The sequence below is a fragment of the Pelobates fuscus genome, chromosome 2 (genome assembly GCF_036172605.1).
Source record: "Pelobates fuscus isolate aPelFus1 chromosome 2, aPelFus1.pri, whole genome shotgun sequence".
Lineage (NCBI taxonomy): Eukaryota > Metazoa > Chordata > Amphibia > Anura > Pelobatidae > Pelobates > Pelobates fuscus.
Window position 1 is genome coordinate 24,118,010 of NC_086318.1, and position 17,931 is coordinate 24,135,940.

General features: G+C 46.0%; 1 protein-coding gene across 1 annotated transcript in view; it reads right to left on the reverse strand.

Annotated features, from left to right (window-relative positions):
- PINX1 (PIN2 (TERF1) interacting telomerase inhibitor 1) overlaps positions 1 to 10,009 on the reverse strand; it is a 95,571-nt gene extending 85,562 nt beyond the window's left edge. Inside the window, exons 1-4 of the mRNA XM_063440810.1 lie at positions 9,901 to 10,009; positions 6,584 to 6,693; positions 4,078 to 4,170; positions 2,619 to 2,697 (exon numbers count right to left, since the gene is read on the reverse strand). Of these exons, the coding sequence (XP_063296880.1) occupies positions 2,619 to 2,697; positions 4,078 to 4,170; positions 6,584 to 6,693; positions 9,901 to 9,919 (301 nt within the window). The 5' untranslated portion in view covers positions 9,920 to 10,009. The remainder of the gene's footprint in view (positions 1 to 2,618; positions 2,698 to 4,077; positions 4,171 to 6,583; positions 6,694 to 9,900) is intronic.
- Positions 10,010 to 17,931: the final 7,922 nt, after the last annotated feature.

Genomic DNA, 17,931 nt, shown 5'->3' on the forward strand with positions numbered 1-17,931 from the left:
TCCGGTCAGCTCCCACTGTAAGACTCGCGGCCGCGCGGAGCGTTGCCACGGTAACCTGTGGCAACGCTCTGACCCCGCGGCTCTCGCGAGACTTGCAGGGGGAGCTGACCGGAGGAGAGAGAAGGGAGCTGACAGGAGCTGCTGTGAAGGTAAGTTACAGCTCGCTGCCAGCCCCCAACAGGACCGCCGGGCTTGTAATGAGCCCGGCGGTCCTGTGTGTATTATGGCAATGTAAGTTGCCATAATACAGACATTAACTCGAGTATAAGACAAGTGGGGGGTTTTCAGCACAAAAAATGTGCTGAAAAACTCGTCTTCTACTTGAGGATATACGGTAATTGGGAGCTAGAGACACTTGAAATGTGTGACACACACGAAATGTAATCTCTCACATTTAGTTTGGGACACTATAGTCACCAGAACCACTACAGCTCACCGTAGAGTTTCTGAGGCAGGATCAGCAGTATAAACGCTGCCTTATCTGTTAAACGCAGTGTTTACTTTGCTGTCTAAGTCCACCTCTAGTGGCTGTCACTCTGACATACACAGAGACACTGAATGCTCCCCATAGGTACGTATGGAATCAATGCAGGTCCATAAGGAGATGCTGATTGGCGCAGCATGATGATCTGCTGTGTATGTGCAGTATGGGAGGCAGAGCGACACAGAGGGATATAAAGGTAAGTAATACGATTTTTAGTAAACCTTGCAGGGGGGTCCGAACATCTAAATAGTGAGGAGAACACTATGGTTTTAGGAATACATGTTTGTATTCCTTTAAGCCTAAAGCATAATCCAGTCATTGAAGTTTTCACACTGTGCACAGATCAGCATCAGCCGTTCCTCACTTGGTAAAATGAATTTGAGACCCAAGTGGAAAGCATCCTTAACCCCTTAAGGACACATGGCATGTGTGACATGTCATGATTCCCTTTTATTCCAGAAGTTTGGTCCTTAACCCCTTAAGGACCAAACTTCTGGAATAAAATGGGATCATGACATGTCACACATGTCATGTGTCCTTAAGGGGTTAAGGTAAGATTGGAAGATTTTATTCCATTGTTCTTATGGGATCATATATACTCAGCTTTAATCATATAATAAAGTCAATCTGGATTTCTCACCAAGTTCTAGTAGATCATTATTTAAAATAGACTAAAACGGACTGAATAATTTACTAAACATTGAACTGTTGGAAATGACGATGACTGTTATTTTGCCCCGAATTTAGCATGCCCAGGGAATTCCTGATCATTCACAGTTTATTGAGTAACCTGGTGAGTGCTGGAGAGTTGGAAATGGGTAAAAACAGATTTAGGAAAGAAAAACAAATCAAGCAAACCAACTATTGCGTGGCCAGGTGCAAAGTCAGACAATGTTCTCATCGCAGGGTCTCTCTGCCACTGAAGGCAATTCCTCTGCAATTTTATTTGTGCACAATTTCACTGATCGGAGTCAGACTTGGTTCTTCCATGATTGCTCATGGTATGGAGTATTTGATTGGCTAAGTGCAGCGTTTTGACGCACATGTGCTTCTCATCCCCAATGCTTCTCAATGAGAAGCATACAAAAATGAACGAGAAGTCGGAAGACGTCAGCGTGCTTGCTGATGTAAAGGGAGGCAAATCGGGCTGTTGTAACGGCAGTGTCTTAGTGCTGGAAACAAAATAACTAAACAAAAAATATTGGCTTAACATTTTTATGGTAAAGGGGGGTTTGACAGAGGTCAGTGTAATAGCAAGGAACTTAATAGTCCCCAAGAATATTTTGGGACTATAGGTTCCCTTTAATCTCTTGTCACAAAGACACATGCACCGCATTTAACAAAGAGACCTATGTGCAAGAACATTTCATGAGAAATTAAACTTTGAAAGCCATTTGTCCTGAAATTAATAATTTCCTTGTGAATTCATGACAATTAACTGCTTAGAGAATAATCTTGGCAGAGAATTAAAGATTTGGGGACAGACAGACAAAGAAATTATGAGCGTATTATTTCATCCATCTCAGCCATTTGATGGTTTCAACAAATATCATTTGGGGAGAATCATAGCACAGTAAATTGTAGCAAATGTAGGTAATTTAGAAGAGCTTTTAATATTGATTTATTTTTTAAATTTAAAGGAAAAATACTTAAAGAAAAACCTGTATATTCAGTGAAAATCAATCATTACTCCACTCTCCACAATCACACATCAGTAGTAGTAGTAGTAGTAGTAGTAACACATATTCAATTTGCAAGCAGGCAGAATACAGACGGCTGACAAGCAAATGGTTACTGAAGCAACAGCGCCATGATGTGGGCAATATCCATTATTACATTTTAACTTTCGGGCTATCAACAATAACAACTAAAAGGTTAACAAAAAAAAAAAACAAAAAAAAAAAAAAAATCGACAAGAAAGTCTATATCCAGACTGTAAGTTTCCTAATTTTTTATTTAACAATTCATTTAAATGTGTGTGTTTACTAAAAATAGAGTTCAGAGCACTATTTAAAGAGCCGTTATACTCTTTAGGTTTGTTTTAAACTAAAGAAACGATTTTGAGATGCACGAAGAGTTGTGAATGAGAGCTGCTGAAAGCTGCAGTGCTGTAGGTGACATTTAATTTACTTACCGGGATCAGGAGTGCCGTGACAATCATTAAGCTCGGCCAGAATCTGGTTGAAATCATCCTGATGAGCTATCCAGTTATCCTGAGCATTGGATGAAACACACAATTAGGCTCGGTCAAGCAAGATGGCCTCTCCTGAAGCCAATGACTTAAAGGGACACTATAGGCACAAAATAAACATGAGCCTATAGTATCCCTTTAAGGCACCCGGACCATCTCAGCTCATTGCCTGGGTGCAGTGACCAGGTCCCCCTTAACCCGACAACAAGAAACAGCAACAATTACATTGCAGGGTTAAGACTGACAGTAACCCTTACACTACTGAGGGGCCAGAGGGAAGCGCGGTGTATAGTGTAGGCATTCATTTTTGTCAGGGATTGGACACATTGGGAGAGATTGACCTGTGTTTTAAAAAAGTAATGTAAAGTACTCAACGTGTGGCGATCACCATAGAAACCAGCAAGCACTGACTCATCTCCTTTTAGATTTTTGCACCACTTGTTAGAACACTTTCTTCCAATATATTGCTTTGATAAAAAATAAAAAAAAAAACAGAACTTTTTAATTCGCTGCAGTTTCTGCCTGAAATCTCCACATTCTGAATTAAGAATGAATTGTCAAATGGTGACACCTTATGGAGAACCCATCAATACATAATGTCTGAACTAAACTGCTGATAAAGCACAGATACAAGTTTAGTATTTGGTAAAGATCTGACCTTATTTTAGAATGAATGCTTTGCTGTAGCGCAAGGATGAGGAATAACAAGCTCCCACAGTGCCAAGTGCGCTACCCCATGAGTGTGAATACAGAAATTCACAGGCTAAACCTTGCGGACTGAAAGGTACAATCAACAAAGGAACTGCAAACCGGGAAACGCGTCCCATAGTACAATCAGAACAGAACTCTAACTTTAAATCTTTAGAATGTCTTTATATCAGTTCACATAGACTTGCAAAGACATAGAAACAAATAGATTTTGGATGGATATATTGACAACAAAACTAAGGCCATGATATTAAACAAAGCTGGTATGTAGGGGACGGAAACTCCACAAGTGGCTGTCTGAGTGACTGTCACTAGGTGTTACTAGCCAGCAATGTAAACACTGCCTATTCTCTCAAAAGGAAGTGTTAACAGTGCTTAGGCTGCAGGGACAGGCTACAGACACCAGAACCAGTACATTAAGCTGCAGCAGCTCTGGTGACTGTCGTTGAAAAGAAAGCTTTGTTAGTTTAAAAAAAAAAAAAAAAAAAAAGGGTCTTCTAAACTTTTTTAGCTGGCTCCCAGATCCCTGTTGTCAAGCCTTGATATCTTTGTATAGAGAATATCATTTTACACCCACCCCATATTCGACATTGCCCTACAACATTATAAAGGGGAAATAAAAGAAGTTGACTGATAAACTAGAACGAAGTCAAAACAGGTTGTACTTAGACGTGAACAATGGCTGTTTAAATACCTCGTGTTTGACGGAAGCTCCGAGTCCAAAACTGTTGTTCTTTACTTGCACCTTGATGTGGTCAACGGACCCTTGTTCCTGAGCCCCAAGACCCTATGAAAAGAGACACAAGATTTAGACCCCAGCCGCTGAACTAGTGTATAAGGTGCACAGTCACCAATCACGCATTTAGCACATGTGAGGGTGGGAAGTATTTACATTTCTACCAAAGTCCGGTGTAAAAGGGACAGGTGTACCTTGGTGCTACTCAAAGATTAAAGGAACTTTAGCACTGATTTAAAATAAATCAAACAAAAAACATGCAATATAATATGGGAGAACACTGCCCTCCAGGGGATCCAGCGAGAATAACAAATCTTTGTTCTTGAGGTTTATTAGGAGGTCTCCAGAAGCCCTAAATGGCAGTACACAGTTCAGAATGTTTCAACAGCAGTAAATAAGGATATCTGTGTGAATTATTGATAAAATCCTGGCACCTGGCAGGTAAATCACCATCATTGTGGACAGTGGATACATGTTGCACCATGTACTATACCGCGAGTGACATATCTCAAGGTGGATTTGGTACTCTTGCCATGAAATGAAGGACACATAAAATAAGAAAATTCTGGGCCGAAACAAGAAATTCAGGATGCCCAAAAAATGACTTTTCCCCCAAATGATTTTAAAAAAAATATATATATATATATATATATTCCAGAGTCCTTGCACTCAGGCTGTGAAATAAAGTAGCCGGGTGCTTGGTGAGGGAGAAAGTCGATATTCAGTATATGAGGACGACCAGCACTCACTGACTTTTAAACATAAAATACAAATTCTTTATTGAAGATTCATTAAAAAATGATGGACCGATGTTGCAGTCCCCTTCCAGGACTTTCATCAGGATCATAGTACACCCTAACAGCGTTATGTAGCTTTATAGCAAGAAATTGGAAAAGCACAGCTAGTTTTAAGGCATTGCATTGAGATTTAAACAGCGGTGTTTACGGCTTGTTAGAGTAAAGTACTTGGCAGCTATGATGTGGAATGAGTGTTTCCTTCCTTAGAACTTAGTATAGTTTTAATGCAGTCTACTGTGAATGCTTGTTTAATCACTGTCATTATGCAGACCTAACCAATACAGGCTGGTTTTATTAGTCCAGATTAGCTATAGGGTGCTCTCGCGGTATCACACGTGGGGGAAGGTGTACTTTTTAGCAGATTTGACCCTTTTTGTCCGAAATGGGATAGGCCCATTTTCGTCTGAAAATTTTAGCATCCCTACTGCCAAGAATGATGGTAACCAACTGTAAATCTTATTTTTAGGTGGAATGAAGTAAAGGATCTTTTAAAAAAAAAAAAAAATATGACAAAATATAAATGTGTCCATTGAACACATCAGTGAATGCTGTGGTTGTTTATTTTCTACAGCACATCCCATGAATCTTTGTTGGTTGTTTCATAAGCGGCAACGTTCTTTAGAATAGGTTGGGTGCGGAATGCTCTGCTGATCCCGAGGTGGTGTTTGTTTCTGAATGCTCTGCAGCGGAGGTATTCATGGCTGGAAATGCCTCCATTATGTACTAGCTGAGAGATGCCATCACTGTGACGAGCTGCATTTTAAATAAAATAAGAGTACAAACCTCAAATAAAAGCATTCTACGTCTTTGATACTTCCAGGATAATGTCCTGACTCTTGCCCACATGTTTCTCTACTTTATCTTCACACCTAAACAGGCCTTCAGGATGGCTGGGCAGGTATAACGGAAGTATTTAGAGGAGCTGTGTCTGCCACATGTTGTTGTGACTTGGGGTGTGAATGCAGATATAGTGTCTCCTATTAGTACAATAGAAAAAAGGTAAGATGTCATCTTGGGGTAGGATCCATTGCATTGCAGACACCTTGCAGATAAATAGGCTTGCTAAGTCATCCCAGTGGAGGGCCCCCACCAGTCCTCTTCCCGTGATCCATAATTGCCTTGATTTTGAACCTTGATGTTATTCTCTCTGTGCTTGCAGTTGCACTGGGCATTGACAAAATCAATTACCTGTGTTCATTTGCTATTTTGATGCCAGTTGAGATGTTCCTAAACAACCTGACAACTCATCACGCCGTTGAATTCGACCAAGGCTTCAAGGTCAGCCAGGCCGAACAACTGCTCAAATTTTGGATCCACCATGAGATTCATTCTTGAACTGAATTTGCTGTTCTAAGTAAACTGAACGGTAAGTCAGGAACAGAAAAATCAGAATTCACACTCCTCCATTTACTTTTCAGAGAGTAATGGTATTAGCATCAGGCAAATAGAATACAGAACTGAGCGTCATAACTAACTAAAGCATGGCAGGAGAGGCACCTGATTGGATGACTCATGAACCTAAATACAGCACTTAATGACCAATACATCCGCGCACAACAAAGAAACCATAGAAATTAACATATTTACAATCAAAACTAACGGAGGATGCAAATGCAGTCACATTATGTTACTATGTCAGTGTCTTTTCAATTCTCAAGGTAGAGTACCTTGCCTTTGGACCATCCCATCTTTTCCAACATCTTCTGGCCAAATTTGGATTCATCTTTACTCCAAGCGCTGTTTCTAGGATCCACGGACCATTTCTGTTTTTTCCGAGCTAGTTTAAGAGATACAGAAAAGGAACATAATGAATACAAATACATAAAGAGCAACATCCATGAAACTCAGTATATGGCGGTGCTGGGAAGGAGATCTCAGAAACGGACATTGAATACATCATGTAGGTTTGTGAAATGTCATGTATTCAGTGTCTATGGGGGCGATTAAAGACAAGTACAAAACTACATTACAGGTTCACTTTAACCCCTTAAGGACCAAACTTCTGGAATAAAAGGGAATCATGACATGTCACACATGTCATGTGTCCTTAAGGGGTTAAGCACACCAGTGGCTGTCTTCCAGATAGACAGTAGAGGCACTTCCTTTACAACGACTGAGTAAAACTCGGTCACGTGACATAGCAGCGCATAAGAAAGCATTGCAGTCAATGCTTCCTACGAGAAGAATGTGGATGCTTTATATGAGGAGTATTGGATTGACCCATCAGTTCAAGAGCAGAATGACATCGTAGGAAAAGGTGCAGGCGGCATAACCGAGTGAAATAAAAAAACTAAAAAAAACTTTTTCACCTGCTTGTATGGGGGGGGGGGAGGAAGTCTAAACTAGCACCCGGACACTATAGCCTACAGTTTTGTATTCCTTGCATATCGTGTTCCTTTAAGGTCACTGTAGCTGAACTGAATCCATAGCCGACTTAGAGAATATTTGCAGTGACCCGAATTGTGAAATTCACACTTTATTGAATAGATAATTGTAACATCTCCTTACATGTCTGCAAGCCTAAATTTATTGGATTTTTTTTAGAACAGACATCCATTGAATGGGGACAACATACACCTAAAGGCATGACTAGACTCTGGCAACTCCATATGGGCCTCTCCCCTTCCTGCTAATGCCATATCTGTTTCTGTTTAAGACCAACGCACACTTTAACTGACAGACATACACCCTCGCTGATACACTTACACCGACATATATTCCCTGACAGACAAACACTATTTAACTCATAGCTCGACAAATCCCATTTAGTCAGCCCATTCCCTCCTCGTCCTGTCTCTGGATTTTGGTGCGCCAGGAGAAAGTGAAGGGAACTGTAACTACTTTCTCCCGTCGAATGACAAGCTGGCAGGGCACCAGGTACATACGTCTCTTCTCGCCGTCCGCCCTTATCCCGCAGAGACGCAATCCCACCTGCCGTTCCCCTGCTCTGCCCCAGCGCACAGAAAGCTGCAAGGGGATACAGAGACAGGAGGGGGAGTCTGGACCAGCGACAGCCCACTCCCATCAGCCGCATCCAGCCCCACTGGACCCCAGGAAAGCCACCATCCAGTACCCACAAGGTAGGATACAGGAGGGTGGCTAAAATATGTATTTATTTTTATTTCTGTGTGTGTTTCTGTGACAGTGTGTGTATATCTGACATGTGTATTTGTCTGTGTATGTATGTATCCAAGTGTGTGAGGGAATGTGTGTGTCTGTCAGTGAATGTGTATGTTTAGATCACCAGCTTCCCTCTGATCGCATGAGAATGGTGTTTTTACTTACCTTATTTCCAAGGATGTGCCCGTCTCGCCGCAGCTGACACGCCTCGGTAGCTGAAATTATCAATCTTGATGATCTCAGCCAATCCAAAGCTATTGAGCATGCGCGGCAAAATGCTGCAATAATCAGCATCTTCTCATAGAGATGCATTAAATCAATTCATGCAGAGCGTGGAGACGCTGAATGAAAGTGCTGCACATTGTACAGCACTGAGATAGGATGCCGTTTGAGTGACTGCTACTAGAGGTGTTACTAGGCAATAATGTAAACACTGCCTTTTCTCTGATAAGGCAGTGTTTACATTGAAAAGCCTACAGGAACAGGCAATGGACACCAGAGCCACTACATTAGGCTACAGTGGTTCTGGTGACTTTAGTGTTACTTTAAGAATTGTATTTTTGTCGATGAAAAAAACTGGCTTCTAACTTTTTTAGCTGGCTCCTAGATTCAAAGCAAATTTGTCAAGCCTTGGTTTAACCCCTTAAGGACACATGACATGTGTGACATGTCATGATTCCCTTTTATTCCAGAAGTTTGGTCCTTAAGGGGTTAATCAACATACCAACATACATTCACTGACAGACAATCATTGGCACACAAAGTTTAACCAACATGCACTTTCACTGAAAACCCACATTATTGGCACACGCGCGCACAGACACATTTTCTCATACACTCACAAATTATTATATTTTATTTTAATTTAAGTCCGCCCAGCCCCTCTAGTTTTCCTTGGGGTCCAGAGTGGCTGCTGTAATCTTCAAGCTCAGCATCCTTGCTTGCTATTTAGTAATGCCGGGGCCAGAATGATGACATATTCCTGTCTCTGGCATCAAAGCAGGGCATGCGATGGAGCCCCCCCCTCCCCCTCCCCCTCCCCATGACATGATGCTAACAAGGCATTTGTATTTTTGGGCTGCGTTTTCTGCTGCCCCCCCTGGAAAGTGCCGCCCAAGGCAAATACCTTGTTAGCCTCGGGAATTCATGAAATTCTAATGCCCCCCCCCCCCCTTATTGTGTGGGTTCACTGGAATTTTAATGCCCCCCATTATTGTGTGGTTTACCCAGGAATTCTAATGCCCCCCCTTATTGTGTGGTTTACCCTGGAATTCTAATGCCCCCCTTTATTGTGTGGTTTACCCTGGAATTCTAATGCCCCCCCTTATTGTGTGGGTTCCCCTGGAATTGTAATGGCGCCACCCCCCCTGGAATTGTAATGCCCCCCTCCCACCCCGCTTATTGTGTGGGTCCCCTGGAATTGTAATGCGCCCCCCCTTATTCTGTGGGGTCCCCTGGAATTCTAATGCCCCCCCCCTTATTCTGTGGGTTCCCCTGGAATACTAATGCCCCCCCCTTATTGTGTGGGTTCCCCTGGAATTCTAATGCCCCCCTTATTCTGTGGGTTCCCCTGGAATTGTAATGCCCCCCCCCCATATTCTGTGGGTTCCCCTGGAATTGTAATGCCCCCTTATTCTGTGGGGTCCCCTGGAATTGTAATGCCCCCACCCCCCCTTATTCTGTGGGTTCCCCTGGAATTGTAATGCCCCCTTATTCTGTGGGGTCCCCTGTAATTGTAATGCCCCCCCCCCCTTATTCTGTGGGGTCCCCTGGAATTGTAATGCCCCCCACCCCCCCTTATTCTGTGGGGTCCCATGGAATTCTAATGCCATCCCCCCTGCAGTGATGAGAGGCAGTGACTCACGTTCGGCTAGCATGGCCATGGCAGCGGCTGGAATCCCAGGACACGGGCAGCAAGGGGGCTCAGGGACAGCTTCTACCGGGCTGGGAAGAACGTGCAGCGGGCGCCTAGCACTGACGTCACCGGAAGGCGTGGTTCGCTGGAACGCAGCACATGCTGGCAGGCTGGGCCGTGTTTAATGATGTCACCACATTGCTGTCCCCCGTCTGGACTACTGTTCCCGGCATGCTCAGAGAGCTAACACAGGAGGTTATTAAACACACAGCCTGCCGGGAGATGTAGTCCGACAGGCCCTGACCAAGGGACACACCGACAAATTCTCTCATTAATGCAGATTGAGCTCACTGTATGGGGGGATAGGGGTGACAGCTCACTGTATGGGGGGGCAGGGGAGTCAACTCACTGTATGGGGGGACAGCTCACTGTATGGGGGAGATAGGGGGGACAGCTCACTGTATGGGGGGATCAGCTCACTGTATGGGGGAGATAGGGGGACAGCTCACTGTATGGGGGGGGCAGGGGAGTCAACTCACTGTATGGGGGGACAGCTCACTGTATGGGGGAGATAGGGGGGATCAGCTCACTGTATGGGGGGACAGCTCACTGTATGGGGGAGATAGGGGGGACAGCTCACTGTATGGGGGTGATAGGGGGGACAGCTCACTGTATGGGGGGCAGCTCACTGTATGGGGGTGATAGGGGGGACAGCTCACTGTATGGGGGGGATCAGCTCACTGTATGGGGGGACAGCTCACTGTATGGGGGTGATAGGGGGGACAGCTCACTGTATGGGGGGCAGCTCACTGTATGGGGGTGATAGGGGGGACAGCTCACTGTATGGGGGGGATCAGCTCACTGTATGGGGGGACAGCTCACTGTATGGGGGGGACAGCTCACTGTATGGGGGAGATGGGGGGACAGCTCAATGTATGGGGGGATCAACTCACTGTATGGGGGGGACAGCTCACTGTATGGGTGAGATAGGGGGGACAGCTCACTGTATGGGGGGACAGCTCACTGTATGGGGGATCAGCTCACTGTGTGGGGGGAGACAACTTACTGTATGGGGGAGACAACTCACTGTATGTGGAATAGGGGAGACAGCTCACTGTATGGGGGGGACAGCTCACTGTATGGGGGAGATCACTGTATGGGGGGATCAGCTCACTGTATGGGGGATCAGCTAACTGTATGGGGGGAGATAACTCACTGTATGGGGGGAGACAACTCACTGTATGGGGGATGGGGGAGACTGCTCACTGTATGGGGGGGACAGGGGAGACAGCTCACTGTATGGGGGGATAGGGGAGACAGCTCACTGTATGGGGGGATAGGGGATCAGCTCACTGTATGGGGGGATAGCTCACTGTATGGGGGGATAGGGGAGACAGCTCACTGTATGGGGGAATAGCTCACTGTATGGGGGAATAGCTCACTGTATGGGGGGATAGGGGTGACAGCTCACTGTATGGGGGAGATAGGGGGGACAGCTCACTGTATGGGGGAGATAGGGGGGACAGCTCACTGTATGGGGGAGATAGGGGGGACAGATCACTGTATGGGGGTGATGGGGGGGACAGCTCACTGTATGGGGGGGCAGGGGGGACAGCTCACTGTATGGGGGACAGCTCACTGTATGGGGAGATAGGGGGACAGCTCACTGTATGGGGGAGATAGGGGTGACAGCTCACTGTATGGGGGGGCAGGGGAGTCAACTCACTGTATGGGGGGGACAGCTCACTGTATGGGGGAGATAGGGGGGACAGCTCACTGTATGGGGGGATCAGCTCACTGTATGGGGGGGACAGCTCACTGTATGGGGGGATCAGCTCACTGTATGGGGGGGACAACTCACTGTATGGGGGATAGGGGAGACAGCTCACTGTATGGGGGAGATATGGGGGGTTCACTGTATGGGGGGATCAGCTCACTGTATGGGGGGATCAGCTCACTGTATGGGGGGAGACAACTCACTGTATGGGGGGACAGGGGAGACAGCTCACTGTATGGGGGGATAGGGGAGACAGCTCACTGTATGGGGGGATAGGGGGGTCAGCTCACTGTATGGGGGGAGAGCTCACTGTATGGGGGGATAGGGGAGACAGCTCACTGTATGGGGGAATAGCTCACTGTATGGGGGGATAGGGGAGACAGCTCACTGTATGGGGGAATAGCTCACTGTATGGGGGGATAGGGGAGACAGCTCACTGTATGGGGGATAGGCTCACTGTATGGGGGATAGCTCACTGTATGGGGGATAGGGGAGACAGCGCACTGTATGGGGGGGACAGCTCACTGTATGGGGGGGACAGGGGAGACAGCTCACTGTATGGGGGGATGGGGGGATAGGGGGGATCAGCTCACTGTATGGGGAGACAGCTCACTGTATGGGGGGGATAGCTCACTGTATGGGGGGATAGGGGAGACAGCTCACTGTATGGGGGGATAGGGGGGATCAGCTCACTGTATGGGGGGATAGGGGAGACAGCTCACTGTATGGGGGGGACAGCTCACTTTATGGGGGGACAGCTCACTGTATGGGGGGGACAGGGGAGACAGCTCACTGTATGGGGGACAGCTCACTGTATGGGGGGGACAGGGGAGACAGCTCACTGTATGGGGGACAGCTCACTGTATGGGGGGACAGGGGAGACAGCTCACTGTATGGGGGGATAGGGGAGACAGCTCACTGTATGGGGGGGACAGGGGAGACAGCTCACTTTATGGTGGGGCAGGGGGGACAGCTTACTGTATGGGGGGGATAGGGGGGACAGCTCACTTTATGGGGGGACAGGGGAGACAGCTCACTGTATGAGGGGAGACAGGGAAGACAGCTCACTGTATTGTGGGGACAGGGGAGACAGCTCACTGTATGGGGGATAGGGGAGACAGCTCACTGTGTGGGGGGGCAGGGGAGACAGCTCACTGTATGGGGGGGACAGGGGAGACAGCTCACTGTATGGGGGGATAGGGGAGACAGCTCACTGTATGAGGGGAGACAGGGAAGACAGCTCACTGTATGGGGGGATAGGGGAGACAGCTCACTGTATGGGGGATAGGGGAGACAGCTCACTGTATGGGGGGGACAGGGGAGACAGCTCACTGTATGGGGGATAGGGGAGAGAGCTGAGTGTATGGGGGGATAGGGGAGACAGCTTACTGTATGGGGGAGAATAGGGGAGACAGCTCACTGTATGGGGGGATAAGGGAGACAGCTCACTGTATGGGGGGATAAAGGAGACAGCTCACTGTATGGGGGTATAGGGGAGACAGCTCACTGTATGGGGGGATAGGGGAGACAGCTCACTGTATGGGGGATAGGGGAGACAGCTCACTGTATGGGGGGGCAGGGGAGACAGCTCACTTTATGGGGGGACAGGGGGACAGCTCACTGTATGGGGGGACAGCTCACTGTATGGGGGAACAGGGGAGACAGCTCACTGTATGGGGGGATAGGTAAGACAGCTCACTGTATGGGGGGATAGGGAAGACAGCTCACTGTATGGGGGGATAGGGGAGACAGCTCACTGTATGGGGGGCAGGGGAGATAGCTCACTGTATGGGGAACAGGGGAGACAGCTCACTGTATGGGGAACAGGGGAGACAGCTCACTGTATGGGGAACAGGGGAGACAGCTCACTGTATGGGGAACAGGGGAGACAGCTCACTGTATGGGGAACAGGGGAGACAGCTCACTGTATGGGGAACAGGGGAGACAGCTCACTGTATGGGGAACAGGGGAGACAGCTCACTGTATGGGGAACAGGGGAGACAGCTCACTGTATGGGGAACAGGGGAGACAGCTCACTGTATTGGGGGGCCTGGGTAGATAGCTCACTTCATGGGGGGACAGGGGAGACAGCTCACTGTATGGGGGGACAGGGGAGACAGCTCACTGTATGGGGGGACTGGGGGGACAGGGGAGACAGCTCACTGTATGGGGGGACAGGGGAGACAGCTCACTGTATGGGGGACAGGGGAGACAGCTCACTGTATGGGGAGGGATAGGGGAGACAGCTCACTGTATGGGGAGAGATAGGGGAGACAGCTCACTGTATGGGGAGAGATAGGGGAGACAGCTCACTGTATGGGGAGAGATTGGGGAGAGATAGGGGAGACAGATCACTGTATGGGGGGCAGGGGAGTACAGTATATCTACAATATCCTTTCTTCTGCTGCTGAGGAATAAAGAAAGAGATTTAGCATAATACTCTCCTCATTGTCCTTTAATAAAATCCATGTATAAGTGGAATTATGAGGCAAAAATGTGGTTCTTTGTTGAGCTCATTTACATATGCCTAACCAGAATCCCTTGCAGTAGTGAGAGCACTCTTAAAGTGAGATTTCTGTGGGAAAAGCAAGTCTTATGGTGTGTGTATTTGTGTTTAACATTGCATTAAAGGGATACTCCAGGCATCCAGACCACTTCATTCCATTGGAGTGGTCTGGGTGCCAACTCCCACTAACCTTAACCCTGCAAGTGTAATTATTGTAGTTTTTTATAAACTGCAATAATTACCTTGCAGGGTTAACTCCTCTTCCAGTGGCTGTCTACTACACAGCCATTAGAGGGCACTTCCTGGTCTATAGCACAGGGCTAGAGCGTTGCTGGACGTCCTCACGCTGTGTGAGGACCTCCAGCGTCGCTCAATTCCCCATAGGAAAGCATTGAAATGCATGCGCATAAGTTCTCCTCAGCCGGCTGGCGGGATCAGTCTCGCCCACCGGCTGACGTAAGGAAGGGGAGGAGTGGCGGCGACCCGAAACCACTGCCGAGGGACATCAACGGGGGTCTCAGGTAAGTGACTGAAGGGGTTTTCACCCCTTCAGCAACCGGGTATGGGGATGGAAAGGGGACCTGCAGTGCCAGGAAAACGGATTGTTTTCCTGGCACTGGAGTGTCCCTTTAACTATCCACTTATTTCCTTTAAATATAGAAATACAAAATACTTCTCCTATGTGAAATATATATTCTGCCTGCATTTTTTTATTTTATTTTTTAATTTCTGGTAAAAAATACAGAAATACTCTCATTTAAAAATATAATGTAATTTTATTGTTGTTGAGTACAACAATACAACAGCCGTCCTTGTTTGTAAATGTAAAGTGAAAGCAGTGATGGTGAACCTGTGGAATGTTGGGGGTTATTTGACAGCGCTATAGTTAACATTGATTGGATTCCCGACATGTAATGAGATCATGGGATAGTGCACAAGATCATTTAACCTCACCTCTCTTAAGATTGATTTAGCAAACTTTTTTTATGGGAACATTTTTAGTGGTCTGAATATATCTATGTTCCATGTTATATCCCCTCTAGACTGTAAGCTCGTTTGAGCAGGGTCCTCATCATAATTCCTGTAACATTTTGTAATTATCTCATTTATTGTTAAACTTCCTGTGCTGCGGAATATATTAATAATATCATATTAAGGTTTATACAGGGGTCGTTTTCATGTGATTTCTCTGTTAAAATAAAATGAACACTGTGAATTCGCAATAGACCCTCACAAATCATAAATACATGGCTATCCTGGGCCTCATTCAATTAATAGTGATCTCTCAATCACCTAAGTAAATATAGAGCAAGGATGCCATGTACTAATTTACTAAAAGCTGAGTTTGTAACATTTCAATGAAATTTAATCTGATTGATCTGATTGAAATTCCCAATTTTCACTAATGACTGCACAAACAAAGATTTAAACCAAATCTGAACCGATTCAAATTTGTCCCAAACTCTACACCTATCGGGCATGGATAGCTTAAAATGTACCTTCTGAACTGAGGCCAACATATGTAACTAGGCCTACACTGTGTAATTGGCTTGCCCCCCATAACTGCTTACTTTTCCCATGACTTGCTGGCTGAGAGTAATGGGAGATTTTGTTCACACCTTTCATCAGAGCCAAGGTTCGCCGCCACTGCCTTAGTCCATTATTGTGTGAAGAGTGAAAGGCTATAAAAACAGTAGAAGCTGCATTATCAGTGAGTAGGAACATCACTACTATCCTTATAATCTTTGATGGTGACCTACTTTGTATAATGCAGTAAACTCTCACCTTCATTCGGCATCACTTCTCCCTTCCTTTCAATGCAGGCAGGACAGATCTGAATCCATCAGACAGGAGGAAACAATGATCGGAGGGGAATAGTCATACAGGTCCAGCCACAATAGCTACTCCCAGTAAGGTGAAGATTTAGATGTTGGCAAATTTACCTTAAGGGTGTATATCAGGTGAGACTGCTTCCAGTAAGGGGCATGACGCATTTTGCAGAGCTCTTTGTCCAATGACTTTACTGATAGATAACAGAAGAGAAACCATTGATAGTGTAACAAACACAATGAAATGCTGGCTGTTTATGCAACAAAACTCTTTCATTTTTCACAGACCCTTTTCCAGCAGAGGACTCCATTAATTGTTTAAAGAGACGCTGTCATCAAAACCTGTCCAGACACCATAGCAGATAGCTCCGTAACACCGTGGGAATTAGGGGGCTATCTACTAAGCGCTAGCAATATGCAGCCACGGCACTGACAGGGTCCGAAATTTAATTCAATTTTTTTTTCGAATCGAACAAAATGCACGAATTTCGTCTTTACACGAATGGTCAAACTGTGCTCATTCTGTTAGGATGAAATTCACTAGTTTTGCCGGCGCCCTGTCTATATGACAGGATGTTCGAACAGCAAATGAAACAACGTGAGAACACAGGAGGAGAGGTGAGTATTGTGGGAAAATGTATTTGACTACAGGAAATGGAGCGGACTTAAAGGGACACTCCAGGCACCCAGACCACTTCTGCCCATTGGAGTGGTTTGGGTGCCAACTCCAACTACTTTTAACCCTGCAAGTGTAATTATTGCAGTTTTTTTTATAAACTGCAATAATTACCTTGCAGAGTTAACTCCACCTCTAGTGGCTGTCTATTAGACAGCCACTAGAGGGCACTTCCTGCATCATAGCACAAAAAACCTGTGCTAGAGCGTCACTGGACGTCCTCACGCTATGTGAGGACCTCCAGCGTCGCTCAATTCCCCATAGGAAAGCATTGAAATGCATTTTCAATGCTTTCCTATGGGAAGCTCTAATGCGCATGCCGACATTGCCGCGCATGCACATTAGGTCTCCCCGGCCGGTGGGTGGGATCAGTCTCGCCCACCGGCCGATGTAATACAGAGGAGGAGCGGCGGTAGAGGAAGAAGCAGCGACGTGGGACATGTTGCTGCCTCTGGTAAGTGACTTTCACCCCTTCTGCAACTGGGGATTGGGGGGTGGAAGGGAGAGGGGACCTGCAGTGCCAGGAAAATTGATTGTTTTCCTGGCACTGGAGTTTCCCTTTAAGCTCTTCCTTTAGACAAAGAAGGTCAAGCGTCGGAAAAATAGAAAAGACAATGTAGTCCCTACTTTGTGTTATGTTTTAAAGTAAACTAGATCAGATGTGAAGAAATTGAGTTTTAGAGAGAGGTATGACAGTGCCGTTTTCAGGACTAAATAGTTGATCTGGAAACATTCTCTAAGTCACTATACTTCCAGTTTGTACTGTGGTCACACTTTTGCCAATCTTGGGTAGGTGTATACAGATTTTTGTAAATAACCCTGATAGTGTCTGGAATGGTTTGCAGCTACCACCATTAAAAAGGGCAACCCATAACTAACTACTTTGTGATCACTGATTCACCAATACAGACTTATTTTTATTTGTGTTATCCATAGGATTGCCTTAAAGGGACAAAATAGGCATCCAGACTAGGTCATCTCATTGAGGTAGTCTGGGTGCAGTGCCCTTGTCCCTTTAACCCTGCAATGTTAAACATAGTAGTGTCAGATAGTGTCCTGGCACTGAAATTGGGGTAAAATTAATTTAATTTAACTTCATTTTTATAGGGCAAAGGGGTGTAGACAGAAGATAACATAAAGTCCTGAAATAACAATTATCATTTAAATAATTTAAATGCAGAAATCCGTACCTCATTATCCTACAACTGGGGTCTCCATCTTAGCTCCCTGTGCACCTGTCAGTCAGCATAGA